General features: G+C 36.3%; 1 protein-coding gene across 1 annotated transcript in view; it reads left to right on the top strand.

The window, feature by feature from the left end:
* The window catches only part of LOC127844326 (rho family-interacting cell polarization regulator 2-like), a 67524-nt gene extending 50010 nt beyond the window's left edge, over positions 1-17514 (top strand). The window contains 9 exon segments of the mRNA XM_052374436.1: positions 405-621; positions 1577-1706; positions 2215-2306; positions 2308-2374; positions 3265-3414; positions 3752-3901; positions 5274-5404; positions 6290-6383; positions 11891-17514. Of these exon segments, the coding sequence (XP_052230396.1) occupies positions 405-621; positions 1577-1706; positions 2215-2306; positions 2308-2374; positions 3265-3414; positions 3752-3901; positions 5274-5404; positions 6290-6383; positions 11891-11967 (1108 nt within the window). The 3' untranslated portion in view covers positions 11968-17514.
* The last annotated feature ends 74 nt before the right edge of the window (positions 17515-17588 follow it).

Below are 17588 nucleotides of genomic sequence, written 5' to 3'. Positions count from 1 at the left end.
TTATAATTATAATAAATAATCATAATATGATTGCTAATGTGCATATATATGGGCCATGGTCTGTGAAAACAGGGTTTCATGAATGTGCCGAAAGTATTGTCACAGATGCGCATGTCTCTTATTATATTGTAATTTTTCTTTTTAAGGAAGTCTTATTTTAGCAAAACTCTAGTTAAAGCAGAAAGAGTCGTCCCAGGACTAGCCTGTGCGGACTGCACAGGCTAATCTGAGATGACACTTAATGCACATTGGTTATTCTCAGTATTCCCAGAGCGAGTCTATTTCAACCAGATATGACATAATCAACCACCACCTTGTCACCCATTATAGAACCGCATACCAGTACTACCATAATAATAATAACCAACCTCTCAGTACTCTCTCTCTCTCCCAATCCCCAACAGCACTACAGCCAAGACTAGTTTTGACGATATGTTATGCAGCCCGGAGTCCACTGCGAAGACGGGTGACTCTGGAATTGAGAGTCTCGCCCAGCGGCTCAGTGAGGACACACAGCTGGGCTCCAGTCTGGGCTCCAGTCCCCTCCCACCCTCCACTGGCAATGATGAGGTGGATCAGTGTCTTCTCTATCACCTGACTTACTGCGAGAGACTGCTAGAGGTACTTGTTGGCCCTTGGTAAATTAAATTAAAATTAAGACTTTTTTTTCAAGTTTTAAGCGGCTTAATTTCAAACCCAAAGATACTGATGAGCTGCAAACGGCATTAAACCTAAACAACCTGCAAGTTAATTGCAGGCTGTTTTGGATTTATGCTGTTTACATACAGCTATTATCGCTTTGCTACTGAGTGGGAAAGAGTTAGAATCTTTTTTAGCTGGACGTCATTGAATACCTTAAACTTATAGAAATAAATTCCTTCCCTGGGATGAAGAACTAGTTAGACATAATTGTGATCTGAGAATCAAACCTACGATTTACTGGTTGCCCTGTTAACTATATTTTTTTACTATTTCTATAGTTACTTTTTTCCAAGTTTCTATTAAAACTTTGGCATGGAAATAAGTTGTTAATACTTGCCAGCCCTGATTCAATTATTTTTGCTAGAGAGCAAGAGACTTTTCCAATCCAATCAACATAAATCTGAACGTATAAGATAATTTGATTATCATTTTTTTGCAGATAAAAAAATTTACCAGTTAAAGACATGCGGGGCTTGTTCTTATTGTCATGATTGGTTGTATGTTGCTATAGTAACTTCAAAGGCGGATTGGATTTTATTTAAAATTTAGTTTGTGCTTTTGAAACACAATTGTTGAGAAACTAAATGTGGATAAAGTCTTGGGTATTGATACTGATCATAGGTGAAAAACTCTTATTTGAACTTCCCTAGAATAAAAGAGGGCTTAATTGCATGTGCGTAAAGTGAAGTCCCAAATTAGCCTGTGCAGTCTGCGTATTTTTCCCTTAAAGGAAAAAATACCATAAAAGCAGGAATTGTCATCCCTGATGAGCCTTTGTGGGCCACACAGAATAATCATGAACGACTTTTTACGCACATGCATTAAGCCCCATTTTCTTATTGCCATGCTTATTTGTATTTGTGAATTCCCCTAGAACCTGGGTGCCTTTGGACCGTTGAAGTGTCGTGAGATATATGCCCTGGACAAGCTCCAGAAGCAGTGTGCCGTGGTAGAGGGCCTCCTGCAACTTGCCAAGGCTGGGCCAAGTGTCAACTTACATCAAGGTTAGTTAACCAATACCAAACCATCTTTGCAAAAATATATGATTAGTGTTAATCTACATATAGGTTTATTACCCGCTACCAAAACATCATTAAAACTTTGAAAAAATTTGTGCCAAGTGTTAATTTACATCACGGAAAGTTACCAGCTGTCAAATTATTATTGCATTTATGTATCAAGTGTAACAATACTTGCTGGGGAGATATTGCTATCAAAAGTTATTGCAATTATGTGCTAATTGATTATTTCCATCATATTGGACAATTTTTTGCATAGAGTATTTCAGAAAAATATGCTTTTTGTGCATGTACCTCAAAGGGCGTGTTTATACAATTGATATAGAAAATAAGAGTTAGTGAGTTTATAGCCAAAAGTCATAACATTCTAGGTCTTATTACAGCTAGCATGGCTAAAAGTATTCAAGCCCCACTCTTAAGTACCAGATTAGCCTTTGAAGTCGGCCATTTATAAATTCCTGCCTAAAACATGTGCACACTATTGTTATTTCAGTGTTATCAAGCCTGTGCGAGGACAAAGCCTTGAAGGAATTCTGGGTAAAGAGTACGGAGGAGAACAGTCTTTATGTGCATCCTGACCGTCTGGCTGTCTGTCCTGGAGCAGAAGTACGCAGCTGTGATCTCAGAGACATATTTAATGGACCATGTTAGAGGTATGTGGATCTCAGAGAAATATTTGATGGACCATGTTAGAGGTATGTTATTGAGCCGTACAGAAGTACGCAGCTGTGATCTCAGAGACATATTTAATGGACCATGTTCGAGGTATGTTACTGTGATCTCAGAGACATATTTAATGGACCATGTTCGAGGTATGTTACTGTGATCTCAGAGACATATTTAATGGACCATGTTCGAGGTATGTTACTGTGATCTCAGAGACATATTTAATGGACCATGTTCGAGGTATGTTACTGTGATCTCAGAGACATATTTAATGACCATGTTCGAGGTATGTCACTGTGATCTCAGAGACATATTTAATGGACCATGTTAGAGGTATGTTACTGTGATCTCAGAGACATATTTAATGGACCATGTTCGAGGTATGTTACTGTGATCTCAGAGACATATTTAATGGACCATGTTCGAGGTATGTTACTGTGATCTCAGAGACATATTTAATGGACCATGTTAGAGGTGTGTTACTGTGATCTCAGAGACATATTTAATGGACCATGTTAGAGGTATGTTATTGAGCAGTGCTCTGGTAGATAGGGCTTAATGCATGTACGTGAAGTGTCGTCCCAGATAAGCCTGTACAGTCCGCAAAGGTTAATCAGATACAACTCTTCTCATGGAATTCTACACTATTGAAAGTCTCTGCTTGGCAAAAATCAAGTTTAGACGGAAATTGTTGTTCCTTGTGAGCTTAATCTTGCTTAACAAACATAAGCTTGTTTTAATAGGAAACTGTATTATTATTACGTATTTATAAATAATTGTTAATGACTACTTACTAAACATTGTTCATGATGAGCCCCATAAACTTCCAAACATGAATATTATCTTTTGATTCATATTTATACTCTATTTATTGCAGTTTGTGAGCATGTGCTGACAAGGGTGTTGGATATCCCTGAGTATGGGGCAGAAAAGGGGCGTCCCTGGTTTGTGGTTACACTCCACCAATTCATGCTACATTTCATTGAAGAGGGCGGTCTCAAGCATGTGGAAAATGTAGCTAAAGAATGTAGGTGAAATCTCTTTGTGAAAAAAGTCATTTATAGTAAAATAGGCGCACATATTTAAAACATGCAACATTTAACACTTTATCATCTTTATTCTATATTATATGCACTTACATATTTCATACAAAACACATTGGTTTAGCCACTTGGCAACTAACAAAATCACAACAAAACTTAAACAAAGAATATCTTAAAATAAGTGTGATGGCCCATCTTTTCATTGGAATGTTTGCCCATATTATGATTCTGCTGCCAGTTTCAAATTCTTATGACTAGAGGGATTTTCAAAGAACATTTAGATGCTCATTATTATCGCGAACACGCTCATGAATCTTGCAGTGAAACTTGTGGAGAAGCTGACCACCAACAACCCTGACATTGTGATCAAGGCCATTCTGACCTTGAGGGACGCCATGCCCTCTCCGCCTTGCCTCAAGGTCATTGCCATGCTGCTGGTGACCATAGATACCGAAGTGGAGCAATGCATAAGTATGGAATTCATATTCAACCAATTACCAGTCTGATACACACTGTTACGAATTTGTAGAAAATCAAATTGAATTTAAAATGTTTCTTACTTGATGCAAGTTTTAAAGGCTTCATTTCCAACCATAAGGTACAATGTACTGATGAGCAGCAAACATCAGCTTCTTATGGTTTTATGCTGGTTTTATAAGCCATTTCAATTTTGCTTTGAGTGTGAAAGGGTTAAGGACTGTATGGGTTTGTATTGGCCTATACGATTTACCATTGAAATAAACATTGATTTTTATGTCCCCCACGATAGTAGTGGGGGACATATTTTTTTTGCCCTGTCTGTTGGTCAGTTGGTTGGTCTGTTGGTTTGCGCCAACTTAAACATTTCCAATAACTTTTGCAATATTGAAGATAGCAACTTGATATTTGGCATGCATATGTATCTCATGGAGCTGCCCATTTTGAGTGGTGAAAGGTCAAGGTCATCCTTCAAGGTCATAGGTCAAATATATGGGTCAAAATCGCTCATTTAATGTACACTTTTGCAATAGTTCAATATTCAAGATAGCAACTTGATATTTGGCATGCATGTGTATCTCATGGAGCTGCACATTTTGAGTGGTTAAAGGTCAAGGTCATCCTTCAAGGTCAGAGGTCAAATATATGTGGCCAAAATCGCTCATTTGATGAGTACTTTTGCAATATTGAAGATAGCAACTTGATATTTGGCATGCATGTGTATCTCATGGAGCTGCACATTTTGAGTGGTGAGAGGTCAAGGTCATCCTTCAAGGTCAAATATATGGGTCAAAATTGCTCATGTAATGTCACTTCTGAAATACTGAAGCTAGCAATTTTATATTTGACATGCATGTGTATCTCATGGAGCTGCACATTTTGAGTGGTGAAGGGTCAAGTTCAAGGTCATCCTTCAAGGTCAAACGTCATATACGGGGACATAGTGTTTCACAAACACATCTTGTTTATTATGAAGACAGTGAAAACTGAAATTTCTTGTCCTTGATGAGTGCTTTAAATTCTATTCACAGCATGTAAACTTACCTTCATTTAATACATCCTTTTGTATCTATTTATTCTATGATTTGCTGTTCTTTGAAGAAATAAATGTAAGAAAACCACTTTTAGTTCCTGACATGTCATTAGTGTAGATTGGTATTACATAGAACAAGACTTTGAATGTAAATTTTACATGTTTCATCTTGCAAACATTTTCTTCCTGCTGTTCATGCAGTGTTGAAAACCAATCAATTATTACAAAAAATACGGATTCATAAATGAACAAACAAACACTGACCAAACATACAAACATTTTCTACAGAATGTTCATTAAGATCCCTATCATCCTTTACAATTTCCCTCACAGTTTCCTACTTGAACCTGATACAGAAGAGGAAAGAGAACCGTGACAAAGCCCTGGTCACCTTTGTAGAAGGGCTGGAGGATCGTACAGCCGAGATACGTGCGGGTGCTTGTGCTGCTCTAGCAGTCCTCGAGGTAGAACATAAATGCAGAACTTGTTTTTCTGTCCCCCAGTCTTTACTGACATAGTGTTTTACAAACACATCTTGTTTTATTTGAAATTGTAAAAGTCAAATAGTGTACAATCAGAGTTTTATGTCCCCCACTATAGTAGTGGGGGACATATTGTTTTTGCCCTGTCTGTTGGTCTGTCTGTTGGTCTGTCTGTTTGCGCCAACTTTAACATTTTGCAATAACTTTTGCTATATTGAAGATAGCAACTTCATATTTGGCATGCATGTGTATCTCATGAAGCTGCACATTTTGAGTGGTGAAAGGTCAAGGTCATCCTTCAAGTTCAGAGGTCAAATATATGTGGCCAAAATCGCTCATTTTATGAATACTTTTGCAATATTGAAGATAGCAACTTGATATTTGGCATGCATGTGTATCTCATGGAGCTGCACATTTTGAGTGGTGAAAGGTCAAGTTCATCCTTCAAGGTCAGAGGTCAATTATATGTGGCCAAAATCACTCATTTTATGAATACTTTTGCAATATTGAAGATAGCAACTTGATATTTGGCATGCATGTGCATCTCATGGAGCTGCTCATTTTGAGTGGTGAAAGGTCAAGGTCATCCTTCAAGGTCAGAGGTCAAATATATGTGGCCCAAATCAATTATTTTATGAATACTTTTGCAATATTGAAGATAGCAACTTGATATTTGGCATGCATGTGTATCTCATGGAGCTGCACATTTTGAGTGGTGAAAGGTCAAGGTCATCCTTCACAAGGTCAAGGTCATCCTACAATGTCAAACATCATATAGGGGGACATTGTTTTTCACAAACACATCTTGTTTTGTTTTATTTAAGATAATTGAGAACATTGTGAATAGTTTTCCTCTGTCTATTTTAGGCAAGTGAAAGCATAGATCAGCTGGTGTACCTGTGGCAGTCAGATTTATCTCCCTTTGTGCAAAATGCTGCAAAGAAGGCACTGCTAGCAATGGGTTGGTTTCGTTAGTTTGTATTTAACCAGGTTTTACGAAGAAAAAAACTGGTTATTAGATTTGGGTATGTCGGCGCGCGGGCAGGCGGAACAAGCTTGTCCGGTCCATAACTCAGGGTTCGCACAGGGCTTGAAAAGTGCTTGAAAACGAGTCCAAGGCTTGAAAAGCCCTTGAACAAAGGTTGGCCTTGAAAAAGTGCTTGAAAAGTGCTTATTTCATGTAAAAAAGCCTTGAAAATGTTTATTTATGCTCAAAATTACTTTTATCATCGCTTTTATTATTTTACTTAAATCGTTCTTAAGGGAAATATTATGAAAATTTATCATAAATTCCTTCGCGCAAAAAAAGTTGAATACGAAATATAAGTTTCGTACACTATTTAGTACGAAACGTTATGTGTACACGTCACAGATTATGTGTACTACGTCAGAGGTTCTTCATTGTGATCAATTTTTGCGAGTGAAAACGCAGGGATGGGGAAGTGTCGTTTCAAACCAGGGTGGTTAACTGAATAAGAGGAGAGAGCTGGAAGAACTGGAAAAGGAAATCAATTCTGTTAAAGACAAAATGTTATAGCAACTGACTGCTGTTCAAATGTAATGAACTAGTCTGTTTGATGTGAGCATAGAAAGAGACAATGTGTTTGTTTGTAATAACTTTTAAATGTAAATACAGTACAGCCAATGCGGAACAAACGTATTTCGCGATCCGCGGCGGCAAGGCGAAACGAGTCGATGCCGCTTCAGTCGTTGAAGCCGCGTCAGTATGCGGCGGCAAGTCGCATTTCGCCGCGAAACTTCGCATCTGTCCGCCGAGGCATGCCGCGATCCGCGACATGATGCCGAATCGATGCGCATCATGAAATAAAAAATCTTCAATTTTTTTAGTTACATGTAGTTTACAAATTTTGAAAGAACAATTATAATAATAATTAAAATCATAATAAATGTATTGTGCGCGGATTGTCTTAGCATATACATGTAAGCATAGTTAATGTGTCTGGCCAATTAAGTTTGTTTCCCGCCCGTAGTGTATGTATTTCACACATAAACACTGTCACGTAATTATGTTTTCGCACATACAAGTGGTCAAGGCTCCAGCATATGGTTGATTTATGAATTAATTGCATGTTGATTTTGCTATTATATTTAAGCTAAGAAAATTAGCAGCTTGAAGCAACATCAATAATCAAGACGGTGACGACGTATTTGTTGTTTTGTTAATTATCAGCTTATTATAACTATTGTTTGAATATGTGTATGTAAACACGTTTTATTTTGTTCATATTATACAGTTAATATCGCTACTAATTACCCGGTAATTCTGTATATTCCAGTTTTAAAGCAAATGCTGGTAAATATTTATGATACACAAACATTCTCGATATTTCCTTAAGTATCAAATACATTTTGGCATGTGTTACTATTTATAGAGATGATGAAATAACGTCTAATCGGTGCTTTTTTTCAACTGAACACGCGATTTACGCTTGACGTGATGTTCATGTTTTTATACAACATAAAATACACCCAAACTTTCCAAACGACGTTCTACATGTCTGCATAATTTTCGCGCGCTTTTTATGAAACAAAGGATATTTTAGCACTGTTTATTTGACGCTAGAATTTGCCAAAGGTCGCGTTAGCATTAAAATTCGAAAGTGTGTTTCGGATTACAAATTTAATAATGATAATCGAACGAAACATTAACAGTTGCGCGTAATTAATTCTACGCTTCACATACATGTATGTACATGTGGGTGGAAATCTTTTCACTCGATCTGCCGCGTACGTATGCGGCGGATTTACTCCGCGAAATTACGCGAGGTTAATACAGACTCTGCGTCGTTGCGCGGATCGATGCCGATTGCCACGGCGATACGCCGCGTGAACACACGATTCGGCGGCCGCGTACTAATAATCTGGCCGTGGCGTAGCCGCGGATTATGTTTGAGCCGCGTTGGCTGTACGGTACATATGTGACACTCATTGTGTTAAGGATGGATGACCTGTATTTCTATGTAATAACTAGAAATAACACGTATGAGTTATTGTGGAATAAGTGTAATGTGTTTGAGCAAATAAAAAATGATATTTACTATGTAAATCTGGTTTGAAAATGCAGTTTTTAAAGGAAACTAACGTACGGTGCTCGGCCTTGAAAATGAAAATTTGGCCTTGAAAAGTCCTTGAAAAGTGCTTGAATTTAGGTTTGAGATTTCTGTTTGAACCATGATAACTCTGTCGTTCATCGTCAGATTTTAAAATCATTTTGCACATTTGTTAACAATCATTAGACGGTGTGTCGCGCGAAAGAATTACGTCGATATCTCCAAGGTCACAATTTGAGTTTGAAGGTAAAAAAATGGCCATAAACTAGCTTGTGTGGGCCATAACTTTGTCGTTCATTGTCAGATTTTAAAACCATTTGGCACATATGTTTACCATCATTAGACGGTGTGTCGCGCGAAAGAATTACGTCGATATCTCCAAGGTCAAGGTCACAATTTGAGTTTGAAGGTCAAAAATGGCCATAAATGAGCTTGTCTGGGCCATAACTATGTCATTCATTGTGAGATTTTAAAATCATTTGGCACATTTGCTCACCATCATTAGATGGTATGTTGCGCGAAAGAATCAAGTCGATATCTCCAAGGTCTAGGTCACAATTTGAGTTTGAAGGTCAAAAATGGCCATAAATGAGCTTGATTGGGCCATTACTATGTCATTCATTGTGACATTTTATAATCATTTTTCATATTTATTCACCATTATTGGACGGTGTGTCGCACAAAAGAATTACGTAAATATCTCCAAGGTCAAGGTCGCCACAACTAAAAATAGATTGATTCTGAAACAACTATGTAACTATGAAAGGATGATAACTCAAGAACGCTTAGGCCTAGGATTATGAAACTACATAGGTACATTGATCATGACTTGCAGATGAACCTTATTGATTTTCAGGTCACTAAGTCAAAGGTCAAGGTCACAGTGACTTTAAATAGTAAAAAGGGTTGTCAGGATGCTAACTCAAGAACGCTTAGGCCTAGGATGATGCAACTTAATAGGTACATTGATAATGACTGGCAGATGACCCCTATTGATTTTCAGGTCACTAGGTCAAAGGTCAAGGTCACAGTGACTTGAAATACTGTGAAACCATTTATTTTCGACAGCACAAAATTTCGCCATTTTTATAAAAATGACGATTTCGTCAGCACTTAAGTTCGCCGATTTCTGATTTTGAATTTTAAAAAATGCGTCAGTCAATATCCGATTTGTGTGTAATACATATTCGCGATCAATCGCAGTTGCGAAAAATCGTGGTACGAATGCGGGAACACACTTGAGAAACACTGCAGGATATGGGGCCTGTTTGTCACATGCCAATTAACTAGTCTTTTGTTATCAAGGGACAGTAATGGACCCTCTTAATGTATGCCATTAACACGTTCATTGTTATGATTAGCGGACAAGTGGGATCGAATAACCGTTAACGAGTGTTTGTAACAACGAAGCCAATTGCCAATTGGGTATGTGTTCTAGTTGGTATGATTTTGATTAAAATGCTGTCAATACCGTTTTAAAACTGTTTGTGTTATACGAAAGAGGTTCCAGTTTGTTAAGTGTTTTTTTTTCAAATAAAATGCTTTTTTTCTGATATCAACATTAAAATTAGAAACTCTATGTGTGTGTTTGTTCTTAAAAAGTAAACTACCGGTATATTAATCAATAATGTCAATAATTTAAAAATAAATAAATTGATACATATAAAATAGTAATAAGTGTGGTTAAACGCAAACAATCAAACAACAAACAGCAATTAAAATATTCATTATTAATTTGTGATAAATACGCATGTTGATCACACATCGTCATCTTTTTATTTGGTTTATTGTCTTTCATCGGCATTCGCTGCGTGATGGCTAATATGCAACACCCCTGAAAAACACAATGCACCTAATGGGTAATAAAGTTATAAACAATTAGCGCTAATTCATTACCATTCTACATAAACGAAGTCAACGCATTCGATACAGCTGTAATGCACACGCGTTTTAAAGAAGTGTCACGTGTCAGTTAAGTACCTTGTGTAATCTACATCCCTTTGTGTCAAAACCGGATTAATCTTGATTACGAAACAGCAGTGAATGTGTGCATGGATTATGTTGGAATTTAATGCCTCATGTCTACGGTATAGTTTAAAATATTGTTCAATTTGGTATTTGTTTTTGTTCAAACATAGAGCATGATTGTTCGTTAGGATCTTAAATTCGCAGATCGGTCGACTGACGAAATTTATGAAAATTAATGCCTGACGATTAATAATGGTTTCACAGTAGTAAAATGGTTTCTGGATGATAACTCAAGAATGCTTACATCTAGGATCATGAAACTTCTTAGGAACTTTGATCATGACTGGCAGATGACCCTTTTCGATTTTCAGGTCACTATGTCAAAGGTCAAGGTCACAGTTACTCAAAACAGTAAAATGGTTTCAGGATGATAACTCAAGAATGCTTACGCCTAGGATCATGAAACTTCATAGGTACATTGATCATGACTGGCAGATGACCCGTATCAATTTTCAGGTCACTAGGTCAAAGTTCAAGGTCACAGTGACTCGAAACAGTACAATGGTTTCCGGATGATAACTTAAGAATTATTAGGCCTAGGATCATAAAACTTCATAGGTAAATTGATCATGACTGGCAGATGACCCCTATTTATTTTCAGGTCAATAGGTCAAAGGTCAAGGTCACAGTGACAAAAAACATATTCACACAATGGATTCCACTACAACTGACAGCCCTTATGGGGGGCATGCATGTTTTACAAACAGCCCTTGTTTTTTAATTGAAATCAAGGTCAATTTTACACAAGGGCGTTAACAATACACATTTTGAATTGTCTCCCTTTATCAGACTTTTTTTCAACTGAAAACCTGGATTTGTGACAATTTTGTCCCTTGTTTATTTTTATTACAAAGAATGTTTAGTTTGGCTAGTTACAGCAGTAACATCTTAGTTATTTAAATTTTTGCAATCTATAACATTTATGTTTGGGTATAACACACACTGCTTTTGACAACACACTTTTTTGTGCAATTATATATTATTTCCAGATTTGAACATAAATGTTCTTTCACCAATAAGAGTATTATCTTCAATGATATTTTAATTCTTCTTTTGATTGGTACAGCTTGTCTTTCTTTATATGACTTACTGATGGATAACAATAATTTCGTCTTGATAGTTTTTCCGAAGTTTCATTATTCCTTTGATTATGCTTGCTCTTGGAAAACAGGACTTAATGCATGTGGGAACCGTGCTGTCTCATATTAGCCTGTCTGCTAAGGCTAATCAGGGATGAAACGATCTGCTGAATCTGATTTTTTAAAATAAGAAACTTTTTCTTTTAAACACCCGTGACAGTGGAAGGTGTTGTTTCTACTTTACCTCTGCAGACACTTTATTCACATGTATTCATATTACATTTCAACAGGTGACGTGGGTAGGAAGGCTTTCGAAGAGGCCCAGCTCTCCAAGCATGGTTTTCAAGGGATACACGTTCATAAGTGAGGATGTCACCATGGCGACCAGAGGTTTAATCATGGTAACTGAATGTTTCACAGTGGCAACCAAACATTTAACCAAGGCAACTGAAGGGTTCACAATTGCAATCATTTAACCATGGCAATCAAATGTTTAACCATGGTAACTGCACCTTCTACAATTGCAGTCAAATATTCAACCATGGCAACCAAAGTTTGATCATGGCACAGTTCACAATGGCAACCAAACATTTATCATGGCTATGAAAGGGTCTAACCTTGGCAACTTAGGTTCAAAGCATTCCTGTACTATATTAGTGCTCATCCATCGTTATGAACGGGAAACAAATGACAGAAAATGCTATAAAATGGTAAATGAGCATATATCGTATGACACAAAGGATGTGATAAACGTGTTCTTACAATACACCACTGTGTTTGTGTGTATTGAATGTACCTCCACAGGGAATAAGTGATTGTACATGTATTAGAGTTGGGATTGTGTGATTTTATTACACAATTGGTTAGTTTTCTTTCACTCTTGCTCTTCACTTATAATGTAACTTATAATGTAACCTTTTTCTTTTTTAATAAAGGAATATGGCGTCTGCTGTTCACAAACAAACCTTGCCTACTTTGCAAAAAAAATAAAACAATAGGATGTAGGTTTCCTCATTTAATGTTTGATAAAATGTCACTTAAATCAAGAAATACTTTCAGAATATAAATATTTGCAAAATATGACACAAATTGCTGCCCTGTTCGAAATAAGATAAATGTGGTCTACAGAATAGTTTGATAAGTCAAAGCCCGAAGAAAGTGAATACATAATTTAATTGTTTACAACTTATGGCTTCAGCCAATGACATTTTTTATTGACCAAAATGTGTGTTTCTACAAAAAAAATGTATAGCTGTGATGGTTAAATGAACTAGATTTATTTAGATATTTTCTTTCAGTTCATTACCAGAAATTCTTCACTTATTAAAACGGTTGTCATTCTTTAATGATTCTTCTGTAAATTGAACCGAACGTTTGTTATGTATGACAATCATTGTGTGAACAAGAAGATATTGGCCAGTAAAATATATGAGATAATTATTGTTCAAGGTATTGAAAATCCCAATTTTGTTTTTTTAATGTTGAAGGAACAGATTAATAAACTGCTTTTTTTTTTCATTGCATTTAGTTGTAAATAAAAAAAGAGACAAAAAAGAAATGGATAGAATTATTTTTAAAACAAGTTTCCGTTGATGAACTTATTGCAAATGTGTTTATGGTATTAAAGCTCTTGCAATAGCATTTAATAACTATTTAGATGTATATCAGCAATGCTCAGTGCAATAACAAGATAATTATTTGTGTTATTCTAGTTTACAGATGCAACTGACATTTTGTGAATTCATAGCTTAATTTGATTTAGTGAATCAAATTGTTTGCATGATTAAGATGTATCACATACCTTACTTGTCTTTACAATACATTGTGTTATATTTCAAAAGAGTAGATTTGTATTGAATAAACATGATATTAATAATCGTATTCATGAAAGTGTGTAATATAAATCTTATATATGTGCTCTGTAAATAACAAAGTTTCTGTTTGTGTTTCTTTTTGTATGTTACAATGTTTAATAGTTTACATGTTGATTACATTCAAGAATTATTTTAGTTATCAGCGAATTCGTGATAAATTAAACATGCTTCTTAGTCATCCTGAATTTGCAGTATAATATTGTTTCGCAGCCGGGCTATCATTACTTCCATTCACATGTATTATTTAATACTGTTGCTATTGAATTTGCAGTATAATATTGTTTCGCAGCCGGGCTATCATTACTTCCATTCACATGTATTATTTAATACTGTTGCTTCTTGAATGTATCGGCATTTCAATGTGTTTTGGCACCAAACTATTTTTGCAAAAATTTAATAGATAACACTTTCCTCATTAAAACCGAATTTGAGTTTCGACATTTGTTTCAATGGATATGAGGAAAGTCAGATTCTTTTTCCACTACATTGTATTTCCTAAAATAAAACTGATATAAATCCTGATTTATCATTGACATGGTCTGCCTGTATGCTTCTTTGTTCCAAAGAGTCAGTTTAGAGATTATTATTATAATACATTAAAATATATGTAAACTGTATAACTGTTGTTGTTTTTAGTTCTTCGCTTGCGAAGGACTAAGGTTGTGAGTGTGTTTTGCAAGTCAGTATGCTTTAGCTACGCTAGGAACGGTAACTGCAAGTCTACTACGCTAGGAACAAAAACCACTGCCTGTCTGCACTACCTGCAGTATAATTATGCAGACGACGAATGCTAGAATGCTAGGAGCGTCTGCTCTTCTACTGCTTTGTGCAGTGAGTGTATTTAATCAATAGTGTTTACCAGCTTGTAAGACAACATTGGCCAGCCTAGTGTTTATACTCCCATTACCATTGGTAATGGGGGCTATATAGGAGTCACTTTGTCGGTCGGTCTGTCTGTCTGTCTGTCCCGAAATTTCATCCGATCTTGGTCGATAGCTGTATCTAGATGATGTCTAGGTCAAGTTTGAATATGGGTCATGCCAGGTCAAAAACTAGGTCACGGGTCACTTAGTGTGTTTTAAACTGAAAGTTTGTCCGGACCATAACTATGTCATTTATCGTTACATTTTAAAATGACTTGGTACATTTGTTCATCATCATGAGACGGTGTGTCATGTGAACAAAGTACGTCGATATCTCAAAGGGCTAGGTCACACTTGCAGTTCAAAGGTCAAATGCTTGTCTGGGCCATAACTTTGGCATTTATTGAGAGATTTTAAAATCATTTTGCAAATTAGTTCAACATCATTGGACAGTGTGTTGCGCGAAAGAATTATGTCGATATCTCCAAGGTCAAGGTCACACTTTGAGTTCAACGATCATAAATTAGCTTGTCCGGACCATAACTATGTCATTCATTGTAAGATTTTAAAATCATTTGGCACATTTGTTCACCATCATTGGATGGTGTGTTGCGAGATAGAATTACGTCAATATCTCCAAGGTCAAGATCACACTTAAAGATTAAAGGTAAAAAATGGCCATAAATGACCTTGTCCGGGCCATAACTATGTTGTTCAGTGTGAGATTTTAAAATCATTTGGCACATTTGTTCACCATCATTGGACGGTGAGTCGCGTGAAAGAATTACATTGATATCTCCAAAGTCAAGGTCACACTTTGAGTTTAAAGGTGAAAAAATGGCCATAAATGAGCTTGTCCGGGCCATAAATATGTTGTTCATTGTGAGATTTTGAAAATCATTTGGCACATATGTTCACCATCATTTGACGGTGTGTCACGCGAAAGAATTACGTCGATATCTCCAAGGTCAAGGTAACATTTTGATTTCAAAGGTCAAAAATGGCCATAAATGAGCTTGTCCGGGCCATAACTATGTCGTTCATTGTGAGATTTTTAAATCATTTGGCACATTTGTTCACCATCATTGGACGGTGTGTCACTCAAAAGAATTACGTCGATATCTTCAAGGTCAAGGTCAAACTTTGAGTTCAAAGGTAAAAAATGGCCATAAATGAGCTTGTCCGGGCCATAACTATGTAGTTTATTGTGAGATTTTAAAACCATTTGGCTTTTTGTTTACCATCATTGGAGGGTGTGTTGCGCAAAAGAATTATGTCGATATCTCCAAGGTCAAGGTCACACTTTGATTTCAAAGGTCAAAAATGGCAATAAATGATCTTGTCTGGGCCATAACTATGCCATTCATTGTAAGATTTAAAAATGACTCTGTGCATTAATTTTGTTCACAGTCATTGGACGGCGTGTCATGTGAAAGAACTCTAAGAGTTCAAAGGTCAAAATGGCTATAAATGATAATGGCATAATAATTCTTAAAAATTGCCAAAAATTAGATTCTCTTGTTTTGTGAAGACAGGATGAAAAATAGTCTGTGTCAATGCGGCATGTGGGGGTATACGTCACGTCTGTGACAAGGCTCTAGTTGTCATTGAAATCTGTACATATTGGCTGCTTTCAGGGAAAACGGGGCTTAATGCATGTCAAATAAGATTAGCCTGTGCACACTGATTAGCCTGTGCAATGAGCACAAGCTAATGAAGGACGACACTTCTGATTTTATGGTGTTTTCGTTTAGAGTGAGTCTCTGGTACTGGGATGACAATTAAGGCGTATGCATTAAGCCCTGTTTTCCAAAATTGAAGCTTAAATTATCTTGTTTTTCCTTATGACGATGTGCTTGTGATTTTGCTTAACTGTGAAGTCTATGCAGCCGTTTTATGGCACTATACACATGCGTTTGTGAGCAATTTAAAACAAAAGTATAAGAAAGTACCAAAAATTCAGACAGTAAAGCCTGTATCTAATACACAACTGTTTACTAATGGTCCTCACAGAACGTGAATTGTTTACTTGTTGAAATTATTCTTATATTAAATTACATTATGACACAATACCGTGTTAAAGCGGTGCTACCGTAGATTTGGTTAATCCCAGGCCTGTATTAGTCCCCTATCGGTTTCACCGGAGGGGACTTGTGGTTTTCGCTCTGTGTGTCTGTCACACTCTTCTGGATCCTGTGATAACTTAAAAAGTTCTTAATATTTTTTCATGTAACTTGAAACATGGATAGATGGCAATATGGACATTATGCACGTCATTTCATTTTGTTCCTACCTCAAGAATTCTGGTTGCTATGGCAACAAATAGACTAGAAATACTGCTGAAAATGGTATTTTTTCTGGATCCTGCGATAACTTTAAAAGTTCTTAAATTTGTTCATGAAACTTGAAACATGGATAGATGGCAATATGGACATTATGCACGTCACTTCATTTTGTTCCTACGTCAAGAATTCTGGTTCCTATGGCAACAAATAGACTAGAAATACTGCTGAAAATGGTGTGTTTTTTCTGGATCCTGCGATAACTTTAAAAGTTCTTAATATTTTTTCATGAAACTTGAAACATGGATAGATGGCAATATGGACATTATGCACGTCACTTCATTTTGTTCCTACATCAAAAATTATGGTTGCTATGGCAACAAATAGCCTAGAAATACTGCTAAAAATTGTGTTTTTTTCTGGGTCCTGCGGTGACTTTAAAAGTTCTTTTTTTTTCATGAAACTTGAAACATGGATAGATGGCAATATGGACATTATGCACGTCATTTCATTTTGTTCCTCCGCCAAAAATTCTGGTTGCTATGGCATCAAATAGACTAGAAATACTGCTGAAAATGGTGGTTTTCTGGATCCTGCGATAACTTTAAAAGTTCTTCATATTTTTGTACAAATGAAACTTCCAACATGGATAGATGGCAATATAGACATTATGCACGTCATTTCATTTTGTTCCTACGTCAAATATTCTGGTTGCTATGGCAACAAAAAATATTATGACAATGCTGATTGGCGAACTCGATTGTTTTTCGGTCCCGGGCACACTAAAGCAAGAGGGCAACGCTTTTTTCGAATATTTATTAAGCAGTTTGCAACAGCTTGCATAATAAATGTAAACAATACACATGCATACAGATCAATAAAATGTAAACCAAGACATAGTGTCGAACATTTGTTTCTATAAAATTGGATATTCATGTATAAGTATTTATAAGAAGACAGTTTTAAAAC

This window comes from Dreissena polymorpha, chromosome 1, assembly GCF_020536995.1.
Source record: "Dreissena polymorpha isolate Duluth1 chromosome 1, UMN_Dpol_1.0, whole genome shotgun sequence".
NCBI classification, from domain to species: domain Eukaryota; kingdom Metazoa; phylum Mollusca; class Bivalvia; order Myida; family Dreissenidae; genus Dreissena; species Dreissena polymorpha.
This window is presented reverse-complemented; position numbering and strand designations above follow the sequence as displayed.